At 44.5% G+C, this 17,089-nt stretch overlaps 1 protein-coding gene across 1 annotated transcript in view; it reads left to right on the top strand.

The window, feature by feature from the left end:
• The first annotated feature begins 4,532 nt into the window (after positions 1–4,532).
• Positions 4,533–17,089, top strand: part of EXT1 (exostosin glycosyltransferase 1) — a 321,186-nt gene continuing 308,629 nt past the window's right edge. The window contains exon 1 of the mRNA XM_033203373.1: positions 4,533–6,276. Coding sequence (XP_033059264.1) covers positions 5,315–6,276 — 962 coding nt within the window. The 5' untranslated portion in view covers positions 4,533–5,314. The remainder of the gene's footprint in view (positions 6,277–17,089) is intronic.

The following is a 17,089-nucleotide window of genomic DNA, read 5'->3' as shown; positions in this document are numbered from 1 at the left end:
AGATACTCCTGGTTAGTAATATTTCCACTTCAAACCACAGACTGAGTCTTGCTCTGAGGACTACCAAGGGGCCTTTAAAAAAGATTTTTCCACAGATGTATTGGGATATGATTGACAAATAAAAATTCTATATACATTTATGATGTTCAACATGATTTGATGTATGTATACTTTGTGAAATGATTACTAGTATCAAGCTAATTAACCCATTTGTCATGGCACATAGTGTGTGTGTGTGTGTGTGTGTGAGAGTACTTCAGATTTACTGTCTTAGCAAATTCCAAGTATACAGTACAGAATTATTAACCACAGTCACCATGCCGTATGTTAGATCCCCAGAACTTACTCATCTTATAACTGAATGTTTATATTCTTTGACTAACATCTCCCTATTGTCCCAAACTCCCAGACCATGGCAACCACCATTACACTCTCTGCTTCTGTGAGTTTGACTTTTTTAGGTTCCACATATAGATCAGATTCACACAGAAGTGCAGTACTTGTCTTTCGGTATCTTGCTTCTTCCACTCAGCATAAGGTTCATCCCTGTTGTCTCAACTGGTAGGATTTCCTGCTTCTTATGGCTGAATAATATTCCATTGCATATATGTATCACATTTTCTTTGTTCATTCATCAGTCAACAGACATTTAGGTTGTTGCCATGTATTGATTGTTGTGAATAACACTGTAGTGAACATGGGAGTGCAGACATCTCTTTAACATGTTGATTTCATTTGCTTTGGATATATACCCAGAAGTAAGATTGCTGGATGATATGGTAATTGTACTTTTAATTTTTTGAGAATTTCCCTATCATTTTCTACAATGGCCACATGAATTTACAACCCCACCAACACTGTGCAAGGGTTCTCTTTTCTTCATATTGCCCCAAACACTTGTTATCTTTTGTCTTTCTGATAATAGCTATTCTAACAGGTGTGAGGTAGTATCTCACGGTGGTTTTGTTTCCCTGATAATTAACGATGATGAACACCTTTTCATATATCCATTGGCCATTTGAATGTCTTTTTTGAAAAATGTCTATTTAGGTCCTTTGCCCATTTTTAAATTTATTTATTTATTTATTTGCTATTAGGTTGTGTGAGTTCTTTGTATATTTAGGATATTAACCTCACATCAGATGTTTGGTTTGCAAATATTTCCTTTCCTTCTGTTGGCTGCCTTTTCATTTGTTGATTGTTTCCTTTACTGACTGTGCAGAAGATTGTTAGTTTGATGTATTCCACTTGTTTACTTTTGCTTTTGTTGTACTTAGGAGCTCTTTCTTTTCAAGTTTGTACAAGTGCTGTGGTGAAGCTGAATTTTAGTAAGTCATTCATTCATTTGAACCAGTGATTGAGCTCCACCTAAGTGCCAGGTACTGCCCTTGGCATTTGGGATAAAGGAGTGAGTAGGACAAACAGTGCTCCTCCTCTCAGGAGCTTCTTTACCGTGAAGACACAGTTAACAAGCAAAGAAATAGAGGAGATTTCAGCTAATAAGGGTTAGGAAAAAATAAAACAGAGGAGACAAAATGATGATGCCATTGCAGGGGCTACTTTTAAGATTCCAGCTGGATTTTGAAAAGTGGAACTTAGGCTAACGGTATTACACATGTACAGCAATTTACAGTTTACAAATTGAGGCCAGGCGTGGCGGCTCACACCTGTAATCCTAGCACTTTGGGAGGTTGAGGCGGACAGATCAGTTGAGGTCAGGAGTTCGAGACCAGCCATGGCCAACATGGCAAAACCCTGTCTCTACTAAAAATACAAAAATTAACCGTGCGTAGTGGCGGTTGCCTGTAATCCCGGCAATTTGGGAGGCTGAGGCAGGAGAATCACTTGAACCCGGGAGGCGGAGGTTGTAGTAAGCTGAGACCACACTGCTGCACCTTCCAGCCTGGGTGACAGAACAAGACTCTGCTAAAAAAATAAATAAACAAAATAAAATAAAATAAAATAAAAAAATGCTGGCAAGAAAGATATTATTATCCTGACTTTTCAGATGAGAAACTGGAGGTCCACTGAAAATAAGCCACATGCCCAAGGCACTAGTAAATGGCAGATTTGGGGTCTGAATACAAGTTTTCTCTAATTGTCAGTACCAAAGTTTTTCTCATAGTATGCAATATTTTGGAATGTACGGGTAGAGATGGGTAATACTGGGGCCTGGGATAAGGAAATTAGCCATAATTAGACAAGAAAGGCAGGAAGCACATGCCAAAACATAAACAGAACACAAAAAAGCAAGGAGGGTAGCTAACTCCCCCTAAGGTCATGCAAAACAACTGGTAAGATATAGAGGGGCCTGCCGAGGTGGCTCACGCTGTAATCCCAGCACTTTGGGAGGCAAAGGCAGGCAGATCACTTGAGGTCAGGAATTCGAGACCAGCCTGGCCAATACGGCAAAACCCCATCTCTACCAAAAATACAAAAAATTAGCCAGGGCTGGTGGTGCATGCCTGTAATTCCAGCTACTCCGGAGGCTGAGGGAGGTGAATCACTTGAACCCGGGAGGCGGGGGTTCTAGTGAGCCGAGATCCTGCCACTGCACTCCAGCCTGGGCGACAGGTGAGACTCCGTTTAAAAAAAAAAAAAAATATATATATATATAATATATACATATATATGGAGAGAGAGAGAAAGAGAAAGAGAGAGGAGAGAGAGAGAGAGAGAGAGAGAGAGAGAGAGAGAGAGACAGCCTCCAGTCCCACAGCCCCACTTCACAGGGCTGAGATAATCTGCACCCTGATCAGAAGAGAAGGCCTCCTGCCTTGAACTGTTGTTCTTAGCAACTTGGGCTGGGGGGAGCTTTGGGTCACATGTGGTTTCAATCACTGCCTTTATCTGCATCATTATCACTGTATTTGGAAGATGACTGAATCCTCATTCCTGTCCCAGGCTCTCTACACTGTGCAGGGGGTACAAGTCAAATCTGGAAAAGCTGTCTCATCTTTGGCAGGTCAGAAATAGGGAGAGGCTTCAGGAATGTACACTAATGTCCCACCCATGCCCCTTCCCCGCTTTATTAAAACAAATCTGAAACAACAGAAGTCTGAAACTTTCCACACTGTATCATTTCACACTGCCTTGCTATAACCCTGCCCTTCATCCACACCCCGCTGGGGTTTTTGCAGCCTGAGGGAAGCCGGGAAGTGTCTGCTCCTAGCTCTCAGTCACTCCCATAATAAACAATCACTAAACAGCCGGCTGCCCTAGGCAACTGTCCAGCTTGCCTGAGCCCTGAGACTTGAGCTAGGCCAGAGGGTGGGAGGTGTTCTTTGTAAAGCAGTGTTCAGGATTTGAGGCCAGGGAGTTTTACTTTGACCAGAGATACTGTTTGCAAGCCTAGTACATCTTTGTGGACCTGGAGGATCTTTAGTGGGACTGCTAGTCGGTTACCTGAGTTATCCAGTGAAGTTCTTCCATTGGGGGTGGCAGGAGCTTGGGCGAAGGAGTGGGAGCTCAATGAGGGAAGGACCAACTGTTTGGCACTAATTGTAAATAAGGTCGTTTTCCTGATGCAAGTTTCCCTTCTATAGCTAGGACAGTTGACAGTTCTACCAGTCATATGTCCTTAAGAGATATCTTGAAAACCACCACCACCACCACCACCACGAGAGTAACATCACTTTGAGGGCTGGGGCAAGCTTAAATTAACTGGTTTCTCTGCAGCCATTAGACATTTTTTTTTTCTCTGTGATCAGATCTCTTGGAAGCCTTCTTCATAATAGACAGAGGGGGTTCAGGCAAGGCTGCCTAAGTAGATAATGAGGATTCAGAATAGCTGTCTTATACTCTTAGCACACAGAGGCAGGCATGAAGAATTGCAACAATTCCTCTTGATTGTAATAATTCCTCTTTATTGTTGGGGTTTGGGGTGTTTCCTTGGTTTTAAAAAAAGATGTGCTATGTAGGGGAGGAGTAACGGGTTACTGTTTTAATGCTTAGCAGAAAATTGAAATACTGGATCTCGGATTGTGGAAGGAGTGCTGGGAGAGGCAGCTTTCGGATCGGCTGTCGCTTTCTATGAAGTCTTCCTTTCCTCCATGCTTCCCTCTTTCAAAGCATCTTTCTCTAGGCGTTCCGGCAGGCAGCCCAGAAGACCGGATTCTCCAGGGCGCCCGGGGCCGCGCGACACGGGGCCCCTGCCGGTGCCTCCTTCCCCAGCCGCCGCGTTTCCGCAGGCGCCTCTGGTCCCCGGCACGGTGCAGGCCGAGATTCGGGCCTGGGCGCGCCGAGGGGCCGTGGGGCTCGCACCGGGCCGCCCCGCGCCGCCCAGCGCTCCACCTGCCCGGCAGCCCGCCGGCCGCACGCAACCTGGCAACTCCCTATCTCCGCGCCCCCAGCTGCCCCAACGCCGCGCCGGCGCCTCGGCCCGCGGCCGGGGGTTATGAATGGGCGCAGCGGAAGCACCGCCCCCCCCGGACGTGACGCTCGGCCAATGGCAGCGCGGGCTGCGTGGATGGATGAGGTCAGCGCTGTCGTGTCGGGAATGGAATGTGTAAGTGTAACATTCAGAACCGGGTAACATTCGGCGACCGAACGCGGCGGTCGGCAGCAGTCGCGCGGGGGCCTACGAAGCGCCGCTCTGGGCCGGCACTGCCCGCGGGGAGGACGCGCCGCCGCCGCCACCCAGCGCCGCCGCCGCCGCCGCCTCCAGCCGGGCCGCCGCGCGTCCCGGGGGCCGGCCCCGCGAGCGCAGGAGTAAACACCGCCGGAGTCTTGGAGCCGCTGCAGAAGGGAATAAAGAGAGATGCAGGGATTTGTGAGGTTACGGCGCCCCAGCTGCAAGATGCACTAGCCGGCTGAACCCGGGATCGGCTGACTTGTTGGAACCGGAGTGCTCTGCACGGAGAGTGGTGGATGAGTTGAAGTTGCCTTCCCGGGGCTCATTTTCCACGCTGCCGAGAGGAATCCGAGAGGCAAGGCAATCACTTCGTCTTGCCATTGATTGGGTATCGGGAGCTTTTTTTTTTTCTCCCCTCTCTCTTTCTTTTCCTCTGTCTTGTTGCATGCAAGAAAATTACAGTCCGCTGCTCGCCCGCCCTGGGTGCGAGATATTCAGCCCCGCTCTCTGCCGTGCATTGTGCAACCCAAAGATGAAAGACCGAAGGGGAGAAAGTTAAAGAAATCGCCCACATGCGCTGGATCAGTCCACGGCTTGGGGAAAGGCATCCAGAGAAGGTGGGAGCGGAGAGTTTGAAGTCTTTACAGGCGGGAAGATGGCGGACTGGAGCTGAAAGTGTTGATTGGGAAACTTGGGTGATTCTTGTGTTTATTTACAATCCTCTTGACCCAGGCAGGACACATGCAGGCCAAAAAACGCTATTTCATCCTGCTCTCAGCTGGCTCTTGTCTCGCCCTTTTGTTTTATTTCGGAGGCTTGCAGTTTAGGGCATCGAGGAGCCACAGCCGGAGAGAAGAGCACAGCGGTCGGAATGGCTTGCACCACCCCAGTCCGGATCATTTCTGGCCCCGCTTCCCGGACGCTCTGCGCCCCTTCGTTCCTTGGGATCAATTGGAAAACGAGGATTCTAGCGTGCACATTTCCCCCCGGCAGAAGCGAGATGCCAACTCCAGCATCTACAAAGGCAAGAAGTGCCGCATGGAGTCCTGCTTCGATTTCACCCTTTGCAAGAAAAACGGCTTCAAAGTCTACGTATACCCGCAGCAAAAAGGGGAGAAAATCGCCGAAAGTTACCAAAACATTCTAGCGGCCATCGAGGGCTCCAGGTTCTACACCTCGGACCCCAGCCAGGCGTGCCTCTTTGTCCTGAGTCTGGATACTTTAGACAGAGACCAGTTGTCACCTCAGTATGTGCACAATTTGAGATCCAAAGTGCAGAGTCTCCACTTGTGGAACAATGGTAGGAATCATTTAATTTTTAATTTATATTCCGGCACTTGGCCTGACTACACCGAGGACGTGGGGTTTGACATCGGCCAGGCGATGCTGGCCAAAGCCAGCATCAGTACTGAAAACTTCCGACCCAACTTTGATGTTTCTATTCCCCTATTTTCTAAGGATCATCCCAGGACAGGAGGGGAGAGGGGGTTTTTGAAGTTCAACACCATCCCTCCTCTCAGGAAGTACATGCTGGTATTCAAGGGGAAGAGGTACCTGACAGGGATAGGGTCAGACACCAGGAATGCCTTATATCACGTCCATAACGGGGAGGACGTTGTGCTCCTCACCACCTGCAAGCATGGCAAAGACTGGCAAAAGCACAAGGATTCTCGCTGTGACAGAGATAACACCGAGTATGAGAAGTAAGTGTCTGGGCTGGCGTGTCTTTGGGAGTCAGCCTTGGGCCCTACCGGCCTTGGTCCAGGTGTGAAGTTGGGGCATGGGTGGGGGCGGAGGAGCCCTCAGTCCTCTTCCCTCTTTTTAACCTAGAACTGAGCAAATCCGGCTCAGGTGTGCAGCTAGAGGCCCGGGACAGAGAGTTGGAGCTCCTCGGGCAAACCGAAAAGCCTGGAGCACCTTCCCAAGCCAAGTAGGTGACAGTATCTCCCTCTTGCTTAGGAAACCTGCAGGGCGGCGTGTCTCCTGTTAAGAGTCGGGGTTTGATCCAAGTTTAGTAACTGCACTTCAGGCATGGGTACTGGAGGGTGTTTCTGAGGGTGTCTAGAGACCCGGAGAGGCTGTCCCAAAGTCCAGAAACCTTCCACCAAGAGTGCTGCTTTTTTTTTTTTTGCTTTTCTCATGAGCGGGGGTACCTACTTTCCCAGGAGTTTTCCCAACTTCACATTTTCTGTAAGCCTGGAATTCATGTTAGCAGTAGAAGTGTTTAAATTTTATCGAACTTTGTGTGGCACTTTCCTCTCTCCCCCATGGCTTTGACTTTTATGAAGGGAGACTGTAAACTTGTTGGGCCTGTGGCTTTGCATGCATGCATGTGTTCATTCATTCATTCCTTCATTTCTGTACATGTCCTGTCTCTTTCCTAGGATACACTTTTTTTTTTTTTTTTTAAATCTGGGCCTCAGTCCCACTGTCTAAACTCCAGTTGCTAATTTAGATTTCCCGTTCTCTTTTGTCTTTATCTATTTGCATATAAATTGTAGACAGTTACTCTTTGAATGGGTGTGAGATGCCTCCTTACCCTCTGTAGTGAGGCAAGTTTTGTCCAGTTGCTAAGTAACTGAATTGGTTACTTTGTAGACCTTTTCAGTCTTCCTTTTCCCTCCCAGTGACAGTAACTGACAGGGGATTTGGAGTCAAAGCTAGATTCCACAAATCTGCTTTACCCTGAGCTTGGTGAGCCAGTTTCCTAGTAGGTGGGGTTGCCGCCCAGACTCTCACTTGTATCTGGCTGTGAAAGAGTTAGTGAGTTCCTACAGTGCATTTCCACGTTACGCCAGTTAAAAACCAGAGCAGCCTTGTGCTACCCAGGGAAGGAAGGGGAACCTCTCAGCTGAGTACAAGAGGAACTGGCAGAGGTTGGCAGATTTTGCAATTGATTCATGAAATGCAGAATAGGGGAAATGCTTCGCAAACCTGATTGGAACAGGAAGGGGTATGGTGGGAAACTGGCCTTGAAATGAAAGGTTTGATTGTTGTCTGTGCATTTTTTCAGACACTAGGGCCTCTACAGGAGTGATTAGAAGGGAAATTAAAGTCCTCCAAGACTTGATCATAGAGAGTGAAGGAGAAAGTATCAAGCACTCAGATTCAGCTTTCCAACCCTCAATACCTTTTGCTTTTCAGGCATAAGAAAAGCCGGAGACTAAGATCAATTATGAATCCATATTTTCCTCTCATCCAGGGGCAGTTATGTGTGAATGTGCAATTGCAATGGATTACAGTTTTCTCATAAAAGACATTTAAACTATGGTTAGTAATGAACTGCTTTGTTTATACGACATTTACATTGACCTATTCCTGTGGGTGCTTGTAAGAAAAAAATGCTTATAGCCTTTCAGGAATTTCTTTGTCTGGTTTATGGTGGAGTAACTCGAGATGAAGTCTAACCTTTCAGTGTCTTCTAAAGCAGTCTCACAGAATTCTGTGGAAGGATTCTGTTCTTCATCCTTCTAAAAGGGCTAAAGCTGAGATTTCAGCTTAGGAAATTTGAATTATATATATTGGAAAATACCCTTAATCCAAGTGAACAATATCTTTCTTACCCTTTTATTCCCAAAATAAATATTACATTTCTACATTTTCTGCAGAATGGAAGCATTTTCCAGAGATCAGCAATGGAGGGAGGGGTTGGTTTCTTTAAAACTTTAAGTTTTACTAAATTTAGCTAATTTTTGACTTCTTTGTGATCAGGCCAAGAAATATGACACACACACTTTGGTTTATGTTTAAAGACCACAAGGGGTCAGGACCTCAGGATTGGGTCTGATCAGAAAAGTGGCATTTAGTAGAAAAGCAAGTTTGCTCTTTCTCCCAAACAGGGATCTCTTTGGCAAGGACACTTCTGGATTTTCATTATGTTCCCCTTTTGCATACCTTCCAGCCCTAAACTTGCATGATAGCCCGGGATGGTGCTGCAAAAGGTTTACATTCACTCGCCTGCTACACCTGGAGTTTTGACTCATTACTCTCAGTGGGTTAGCAGTATTATTTGTCTTTGAGAAATGGTGCTTACAAACTTTATTGCCTTTTATTCTTGATTTTGGAACACATGAAGATGAAGCAAGAACTATTAAATTTGGAGATACGCTAGCGGAGCAAGCTACGTGTGTTGTGCTCTGGCGTAAGAGCAACTACTGTGTTACTTGTATTGATGCTTTCTGGAAGATAGCCTTACATGTGTGAGATGCAGAACTCCGCAAGTCAAGATATGCCAATCTCTCTAGTGCTTTAGGCGGAGGTGATATTGAAGTTAGGTCTGTAGATGTGATCTGTGTAAGTCTGGCTGCTCATACTGACTCATGTTGTGACTTTTGATTAGTCACCTTGAGCATGAGTTTGGGTTCTGTAGAGTGGGTTTTAGACTGCTTCAGGGGTGCTGTAAGCACTCATTTGGTAATGGCTTGTAAAAACAATCAATTTTCATCTAGCTTATTAGCAAGTGTCCATGGCGAAAAAAGCTTCCATTTAATTTGCTCCCTCAAGCAATCACCTGTAAGTTTCCTTTGGAGTAAACTTTATGGGGTCTAATGACTAGATTGAAAATGTATGGTATTATGGTCAAGTTACAGTATATACAAATATAGAGTATGTACAGATGTATCAACTAAAAAAAGGTTGCTTTTGGTGAAATAGAATATTATGTGTCGGTAAAGAATTTAGTGCTGAATGAGCAATGACTTCTGTCTTACCTGTGCCTTTGTGAAAATTAGACGTTGATGACAAAGGTATAGAAGAGCTAGCTACAAGGAATGAAAGAAAATACTTTTCTCTTGTAATAGAGAGAAAATAAATTTCTTTTGTCATTTTTTGACCCAGATGTCCAGGATTGTATTAAAATATCAATTTTTATGATATCTGTAATTATTTTTATCAGTTATATATTTTAACACATGTGGATAATGCCAGCTAAAGTAAGTCACTGCAGTAATTAGATGAGTTGTAATGATGCTTTAGAGAAATGCTTTGTATTTTATATTCTTTCAGCTGCTTATGCCTCCTCATAGAATTACTGTATTTTTACATGAACTTCATAGTTCGTATCCTGACAAAAGGCATTACTGTGAAACTTTAGATTCAGCTGCTTGAAATAGAAGAAAGAGAGGGAGAGGAGAGGTGGCTTCTATCTTTGACCCCCTCCAAGGAAAGCAAGGGTGAATATTTAAAGCTTTTCTGGGAACAGGCAAGATTGTGTGCAATTCTTTTGATATTTTCCTTTTTCTGTGTTTGCTAACATTGTGCCTCACCATCCTGGTATCTTTAAGTGTCTTGGAGGTAAGTAATAATTCAACTTCCAACATCCTGATTTTTACAGATGTAGAAACTGAGGGACAGAATGTTTCAGGGATTTACTTAAGGCAAGAAAACTGTTTAGTGACAAGGGTAGCACTAGAATGCAGGCCCCCTGAATTTTGCCTTGATCTGCAGTCTTTCATTTCTACTCTCAGGCACCCTTGAAAATTCACCAGCCACGAGGAGATCCTTATTAATGGCGTTTCTTATGGGATTTCTCTTAGAATTCTTCAGTAATCTGATGAAAACTTGGAGGACAACCTTTGCAAAAATAAATGATAAGTGAATAAATAAAAGCACATATACAGTTTGTCATATGGCTTCAGGGGCTGACACACACCTCCCACTGAGGGCATCCTCAGACTTACAAACTCTTGCTCTGGGAGTTTACATTTTGCCTGTTTGTTTAGTTGGGTAGGTCTGTGGAGCTGTTTAGTCTAAGTAGGAGTTTTTTGAACCTTTCAATTTGGCCCTAAGGGTTTAGGGAATAGACCGTGCATTGACTGAATAATAAGTTGAATTACATGCACTTACAACAAAAAGAAAATATGTGCAAGGCAAGTAAAAATGCTAAATGCTTTTTTCTTTTCTTCCTCATTATCCCAAACTGTATTAACAGACACCTTGAGCAAGTTCATGATCCAGCAGTCAACCTTAGATGAATGTTTTCCTTCTCCAAAATGAAAGGTGGGAATTGCGATTCTCAGGTTTTAAATGTAAAACATTACTACCTTTCTCCCCATAGTTGTACAACAGCACAAAAGCATTTCTAAAATAAACCCAATTAGCGCAGTTAAAAAATAAGGTAGGGCTAGCCCTATGGAAAATTATGAAGTTGGCAAGTTTGTCTTCTGACACTGAGATTCTGGTTCTCTCCTCTCCTTACTTTCTCACCTCTTTCTAAACCTGCTTTCTGGAGAGCACCTGAGAACCTCAATCACGAGGAATCCCTGAGTAAAGGTTGGGGTGTTATTTGCTACTTTTAGGGACATTTGTATTATTACTGGATTTGGCCTAGCAAATGCAGGTTTCCGTGGAGTCTGTGACCTAAGCTAGGGGCCTGCAGGATTTTACTCTACAAATAATGGCTTGCTACTAAGGTTTGGACAGGTCCTGCCTATTGGAGGCCACCTTTGGTCCCCCAACTGTGACAGCAGCTTTGGATGGCAAAAGGGGAGATGCTACACCTTCAGGTGGTGTTAGTTCTTTCTGTCAGAAGGCTTGAGGATCTGCCTTCCCAGAACACAGTGATAGAAACACCTGCCAATAATGACCTTTAATATGCCAGTGTCACAGCAGAAGTTGTGCTTGGTAGGGCCTGGCTGCTTTGCTCACAACAGTCTTGAAGGTATCTTCTCAGGCTATGTTGCTGGTGTGTAAACGGAAGCAAACAGTGGTAAGGTGGCTCGCCTGAGGCTACACAGCCTGTAAGTGGCTGAACTGAGGCTAAAACCCAGGTTTTCTGGCCCAAGTTCTCTGTTCTTTTCACCGAGAAAAGAACATTCGTTGCTACCTCACTGCATTCGCTTTGTAGCACTGCGTATTCAGAATGAACCAGGTGAGACAAAGTGGTCATTGGCTTCTGCAGGCTCCTGGACATATTTCATGTTCAAACACGGACATGGAAGCTTATGTTTCCATGAGGTTAATAACTACAGGTCGAGCTTCCCTAATCGAAAGGTCGAAAATGCTCCAAAATCTGAAACTTTTGACCACTGACGTGAGCATTTTGGATTTCGTATTTTTGAAGTAGGGATGGTCCAACTCTAAGTATACAATGCAGATATCTCAGAAGTCTAAAAAAATCCAAGATTTGAAACACTTTTGGTCTCAAGCATTTCAAGCATTTTAGGCCAAGTCCTTCCTTCTCAGCCTAAATTGTGTATTTGAAACAAGATATTTTTTGAACAAGGTGTTTGAGAAGTAGCTATTGCCATGTAATAATTACCTAGCGCTTCCTTCATGCTCTGGAAGAAAAAAATAGTGCGTTTTTTTTTTTTTCTCTCTCGGTCATGATGTGAATGTCGTATGCAGTGGCCACGTCATCAGAACAGGTGTGCCAACCCCCTGCATGGAACATGTACATGCTTCAGGTTGTGTGAAATTAACTTTCTTTAGATAAAGGATAACCAACATTCATTTAGGATAACACATATTCAACCTGTAATTGTTTTTATTTAAAAGCTCATCCACCTTGACCAGGTTCCTGTAATAAACAGGGATTCCCTTCAAACTAGAAGATTTGCTAAGTACCTGTTATTTGAATTTACCCTTATTAGTTCATATAACCTTTCAACAACAACATGAGTTAGGTTATAGCCCCATTTTACAGATTAGAATGTAGGCCCCTGAAAGAGTAAAGTAACAAGCTCAGTGTCACATCTAGTGAGTAAATGACAGAGTTCCTACCAGGGTACTTAGATTCCAAAGTCCCTTCTCTTCTACAAAATGTTACCACCTTAAGGAATCAAACAGTTTCTACCTGTTACGTATTAACTTTTAACAAGGGAAGCGTGAGTCAGGTGTTTGTATATGGATCTTTTTTCCTTTGCTTTACTTTATGAACATGTTTCCTGAGGAAAAAGTTTGGCTCAGAGATGTCATAAAGATGGCTCCTAAATCTGACATTTAAGCACTGAACTCCTTGAACTCTTCTGTTCAAGGGGCATTAGAATTGTTTCTGTGTAGATTCTGCTTGTAATTCTCTCCTAGGGTTCTTCTGAGAAAAGTGAGGAAGCTGATTAGCAATCTGTCTGCATGACCTTTCCCCTACTGATAGCATCCTGCAGGGTGTCCCTCTGTGATTCTAAGTGAAAGTGAACCCTGGAGATGTCACTGCAGGTGGATGGGGATCAGAGTGACTGCTGCCCTAGGTAGATATTGTGATCCAATAGAATAGAAATGAAAGGCCTACGGGAATATTCTGGTTCTGGAACATACCACACCCAGCACCTCCAGGACCTAAGGCTCTTTAAAAGAAAAACAGTGCTTAAAAAATTACAAACGTTATACACAGACTGAGCACAGTGGCTCATACCGGTAATCCCAGCACTTTGGGAGGCCAAGGCGGGAGGATTACTTGAGCCCAGGATTTCTAGATGATACTAGCCTGGGTAGCACAGTGAGATCTTACCTTTACTAAAGATCAACAAATTAGCTGGGCATGGTGGTGCACACCTGTAGCCCCAGCTGCTTGGGTGACTGAGGTGGGAGGATTGCTTGAGTCTGGGACATTGAGGCTGCGGTGACCGATGATGGCACCACTGCACTCCACCCTGGACAATAGAGCAAGACCTTGCTTGCCTGCCTGCCTGCCTGCCTTCCTTCCTTCCGTCCTTCCTTCATCCCTTCCTCCTTCCCTCCGTCCCTCCCTTCCTTCCTTTCTCTTTTCTTTCTTTTTTTTTTTTGAGACGGTTTCCCTCTTGTTGCCCAGGCTAGAGTGCAATGGCGCGATCTTGGCTCACCATAACCGCTTCCTCCCAGGTTCAGGTGATTCTACTGCCTCAGCCTCCCGGATAGCTAGGATTAGAGGCATGTGCCACCACACCTGGCTAATTTTGTATTTTTAGTAGAGATGGGGTTTCTCCATGTGGTCAGGCTGGTCTCGAACTCCTGACCTCAGGTGATCCGGCCACCTTGGCCTTTCAAAGTGCTGAGATTACAGGCATGAGCCACTGAGCCTGGCTGACCTTGTCTTTCAAAGAAAAAAAGAAAGAAAAAGTATGCATAGCCTTTGTGGAAGATTGGGAAAATACAGAAGATTGGAATACGTAATAAAATTTCTTTCCTAATTCTAAGTGTTAGCCACTGTTGGTAAACTTTGATGTAGTCAGTCTGTTCTAGCACATGTATATACCTATATGTTTATATAGCTCTGTCTCTGCATATCCAAGTACCCTGGATAGATAAGTTAATTATTATTTAATTAATGGTGAGTAAGTAATGAATTCAACACATTTTTCTTAAGTGTCTTGTTTGTTCCAGACACATATGTGTTGGAGCTAGGGCTACTTCGGCAAACAAAACAAACTCCTACCCATTCACCTTACCATTCTAGTCTGTCAGTTTTGTAAAGTCGTCAGACTTTAAATGTATTCTTGGATGTTGTTTTCTTCTTAACATTATCCAAGGACATTTTTCTGTTCTGCTAAATTGTTTTGAAAATAGGATTTTTAAGGTGTGATTTTTTTTTTTTTCTAACCCATGGTTGGACCAGAGTTTGTCTCACCATTTACATTTTCTTACATATATTTTACTTATTATTATTTTGAGACAGACTCTCACTCTGTCACCCAGGCTGGAGTGCAGTGGTGCGATATTGGCTTACCGCAACCTTCCCTTCCTGAGTTCAAGAGATTCTCTTGCCTCAGACTCCAGAGTAGATGGGATTACAGGCACCCACCACCACACCACCACTCCTGACCTCGGATGGATTACAGGCGTGAGCTATAGCACCCAGCCTTCTTACATATTTAACTTGGTTTTTTTTTTTCCTCATTAGAAATAGTCTGTGATGAGTTTCACCTTGTTGAGTGTTTTCCTCTTGACTAGGGTCTCTCTCTCAAAACACAATACAGAACTTTCTGTCCTGTCCCGCTAACTCCCCACTCCAATCCCATCCTGGGCTATGGCTGTTTCTAAGGTGAACACCCATTTAGTGAAGTAGCCATCATTAAATGACTGCCTAGATAAACATTTGTAGGTGTTAATTGGTCCTGCCAGGGGGCCTTTGAAGCTCCACTGCTCTGTTCCCTTTGAAGTTTTGTTTTTCTGCAGCCAGAATCCTCCCTGGTCTCTTACTGAGCAGACATTCCTAGACTTCTCTCCAAGCACTGTGCACATACCCTTGCCTGGGATTTCAGAATCTGCAGGCCTTACCTAGGTAGCTGTTACTCTTCTAGCTAATTGTATTCAGTTTATCAAGGCATTTGTTTCCATTTTCTCTTTGGTTGCTGACTCCATGGACCATAGGAGGTAAATTTGGACAGGTCGCTTTGATCTCTGAGCATCTAAGTAAGGCCTGGGATTTTAAATGTAAAGGAGGCACTATTCTAAGTGATTTAAAAACAGACAGAAAAGGAGAAATTTGTGAGGATGCACAGCCTCTTTTTGTGTACCCTTTTGTCTTCTGTGAAGCCCTTTAGAAGGGAGAGCCTACGGCCCTGCACCAAAACAGTAGCTGATCCCCCAAAATTTCTGGACTAGGTTTTTAACTTCTCAGCCTCAGTTTCCACATCTGGAAATGGAGATCATAATACTGGTCTCATAGGGTTGTGAAGATCAAATGAGGTGGAGTGTGTGAGACTGTACCTTGTAAAGGTTAATGTGCTCTACAGGGCGGCGGTGGTATTATTAAACTCATCCTCCTGCTATTTTCTAATCAAGTACAGAGGTTCATTTAGTTTCGAAACTTAGCTCTTCCTAACTAAGCCACAGCAATAACTTATCTTTACTTTGATACTTAAGTCCTCAGGAAATTGTGGTAGGTGCCCTGGAAGTCCAGCCATTGTTTCTATAAAGACCTATAGGGGTCTTCAAGCTGGGACTTCCATGTGTGTGGGGTAGGCGTGGAAGCAGTTGAGGGGCATCCCTGGGGCAGTCAGACACTTCCTTGACTCCATGGCCTTCAGGTTCCCTAGTTGACTGCTCTATTAATGCAAGTGATCTCTTTTGCAGTTGACTATTTTTTTCTTTTTTTTTTGAGACGGTGTCTCGCTCTGTTGCTAGGCTGGAGTGCAGTGGCACGATCTCAACTCACTGCAACCTCTGCCTCCCAGGTTCAAGTGATTCTCTTGCCTCAGCCTCCCGAGTAGCAGGGACTACAGGTGCATGCCACCATGCCCAGCTAATTTTTGTATTTTGAATAGATGGGGTTTCACCATGTTAGCCAGGATGGTCTCGATCTCCTGACCTCGTGATCCACCAGCCTCAGCCTCCCAATGTGCTGGGATTACAGGTGTGAGCCTCTGCACCTGGCCTCCAGTTGACTTTTAAGCCCTCAACAGTTGAGGGTAACATTTGGAGGGACACCTTGTGTGAGTGGAGCTCAGCTACTGGGTAGTCTCCCTCAGCCGATTCAGCAGGCCCTTAGGTTGCAAAGAGCAGAAAATCACTTGGGCTACCTTAAGTTTTGGGATTTATTGTGAGGGGACATGGGACAGAAACTGAACTGAAACTGCTCTAGTAAGTTCCCAGGACCCACCACAATACCTGGGCCAGGTTCCTTTGTTCCTGTTCTGTGCCTTCATGTCTTGCTTGGCTAGCACCTCTGGCCTGTGTGTGTCTTTCAACCACTGGCCAGTCTTTCCTGAATTCTCTCATCCAGGGCCTGGAGGAGACCAGTCGGATTGACTTTACCAGTAAGCATTGCTCCTACTGGGGAGAGCCATTCATATTAGCCTATGTCTTGGGTATGGTGGTGACCCGGTCAGTGAAACGACTGCCTTGTCACATTGCCACTCTCGATTTAATTGGTGGTCATCCTTTTGCAAAAAAAAAAAAAAAAGTTGCTTCCTGGAACAGAGGACTGTGGTTAGGGGAAGTTGGCTGTGGCAGGCGCTGTTGAAGCCATATCCTGTTGGCATGCACATATTTGACCCCAGTTGATGATGAGGATAACAGCAACAGCAACTTATATCTGAGGGCATCCTGTGTGCAGGATAATGAGAAATATCTTCTTTAATCTTTATGTCCACCTAGCAGGAAGATACCCCTTTTATCTCCATTTTACAGATGAAGAAACTGAAGCAGACAGTCTTTAATAGTGGTTTGCCTAAGAGCATCCATGTAGCAGATGAACTGAGGCCCTCTGACTTTTGAACCTGTGTCCTTAACCACAGCACTGTACTGCTTTTGAACAGCTGGAACTGATGTCATAAAAACCACACATTCACAAACAATAGTATGATTGATTTATAGACTATCACTTGGGTTTCTTACTTAGAATTTATTTAATCTTGCTTTAGAGAGACAATTCTAACCTGTTAGGTAATCTGGTTTCTCAACCTACAGTAGATTAGAAGCAGTACATTTAAAAATGAAAGAGGGATTCTTGCAGATAGTACTGGGAAGAAAAGACAGCTGGTAACCCAAATATAAGGAAGTGGGCCAAGAAATTATAAACTGTAATGCCCAGAAGAAGTAAAGGACCATGGCAATTTAAGAACAGCTGGCTCAATGCCCAAGAATGTGTTCTACACGCTCCTC

The sequence above is a fragment of the Trachypithecus francoisi genome, unplaced genomic scaffold (genome assembly GCF_009764315.1).
Source record: "Trachypithecus francoisi isolate TF-2019V2 unplaced genomic scaffold, Tfra_2.0 Lachesis_group7, whole genome shotgun sequence".
NCBI lineage: Eukaryota > Metazoa > Chordata > Mammalia > Primates > Cercopithecidae > Trachypithecus > Trachypithecus francoisi.
The sequence above is the reverse complement of the archived record's forward strand: the minus strand, read 5'-3'. Positions and strand labels throughout refer to the sequence as shown.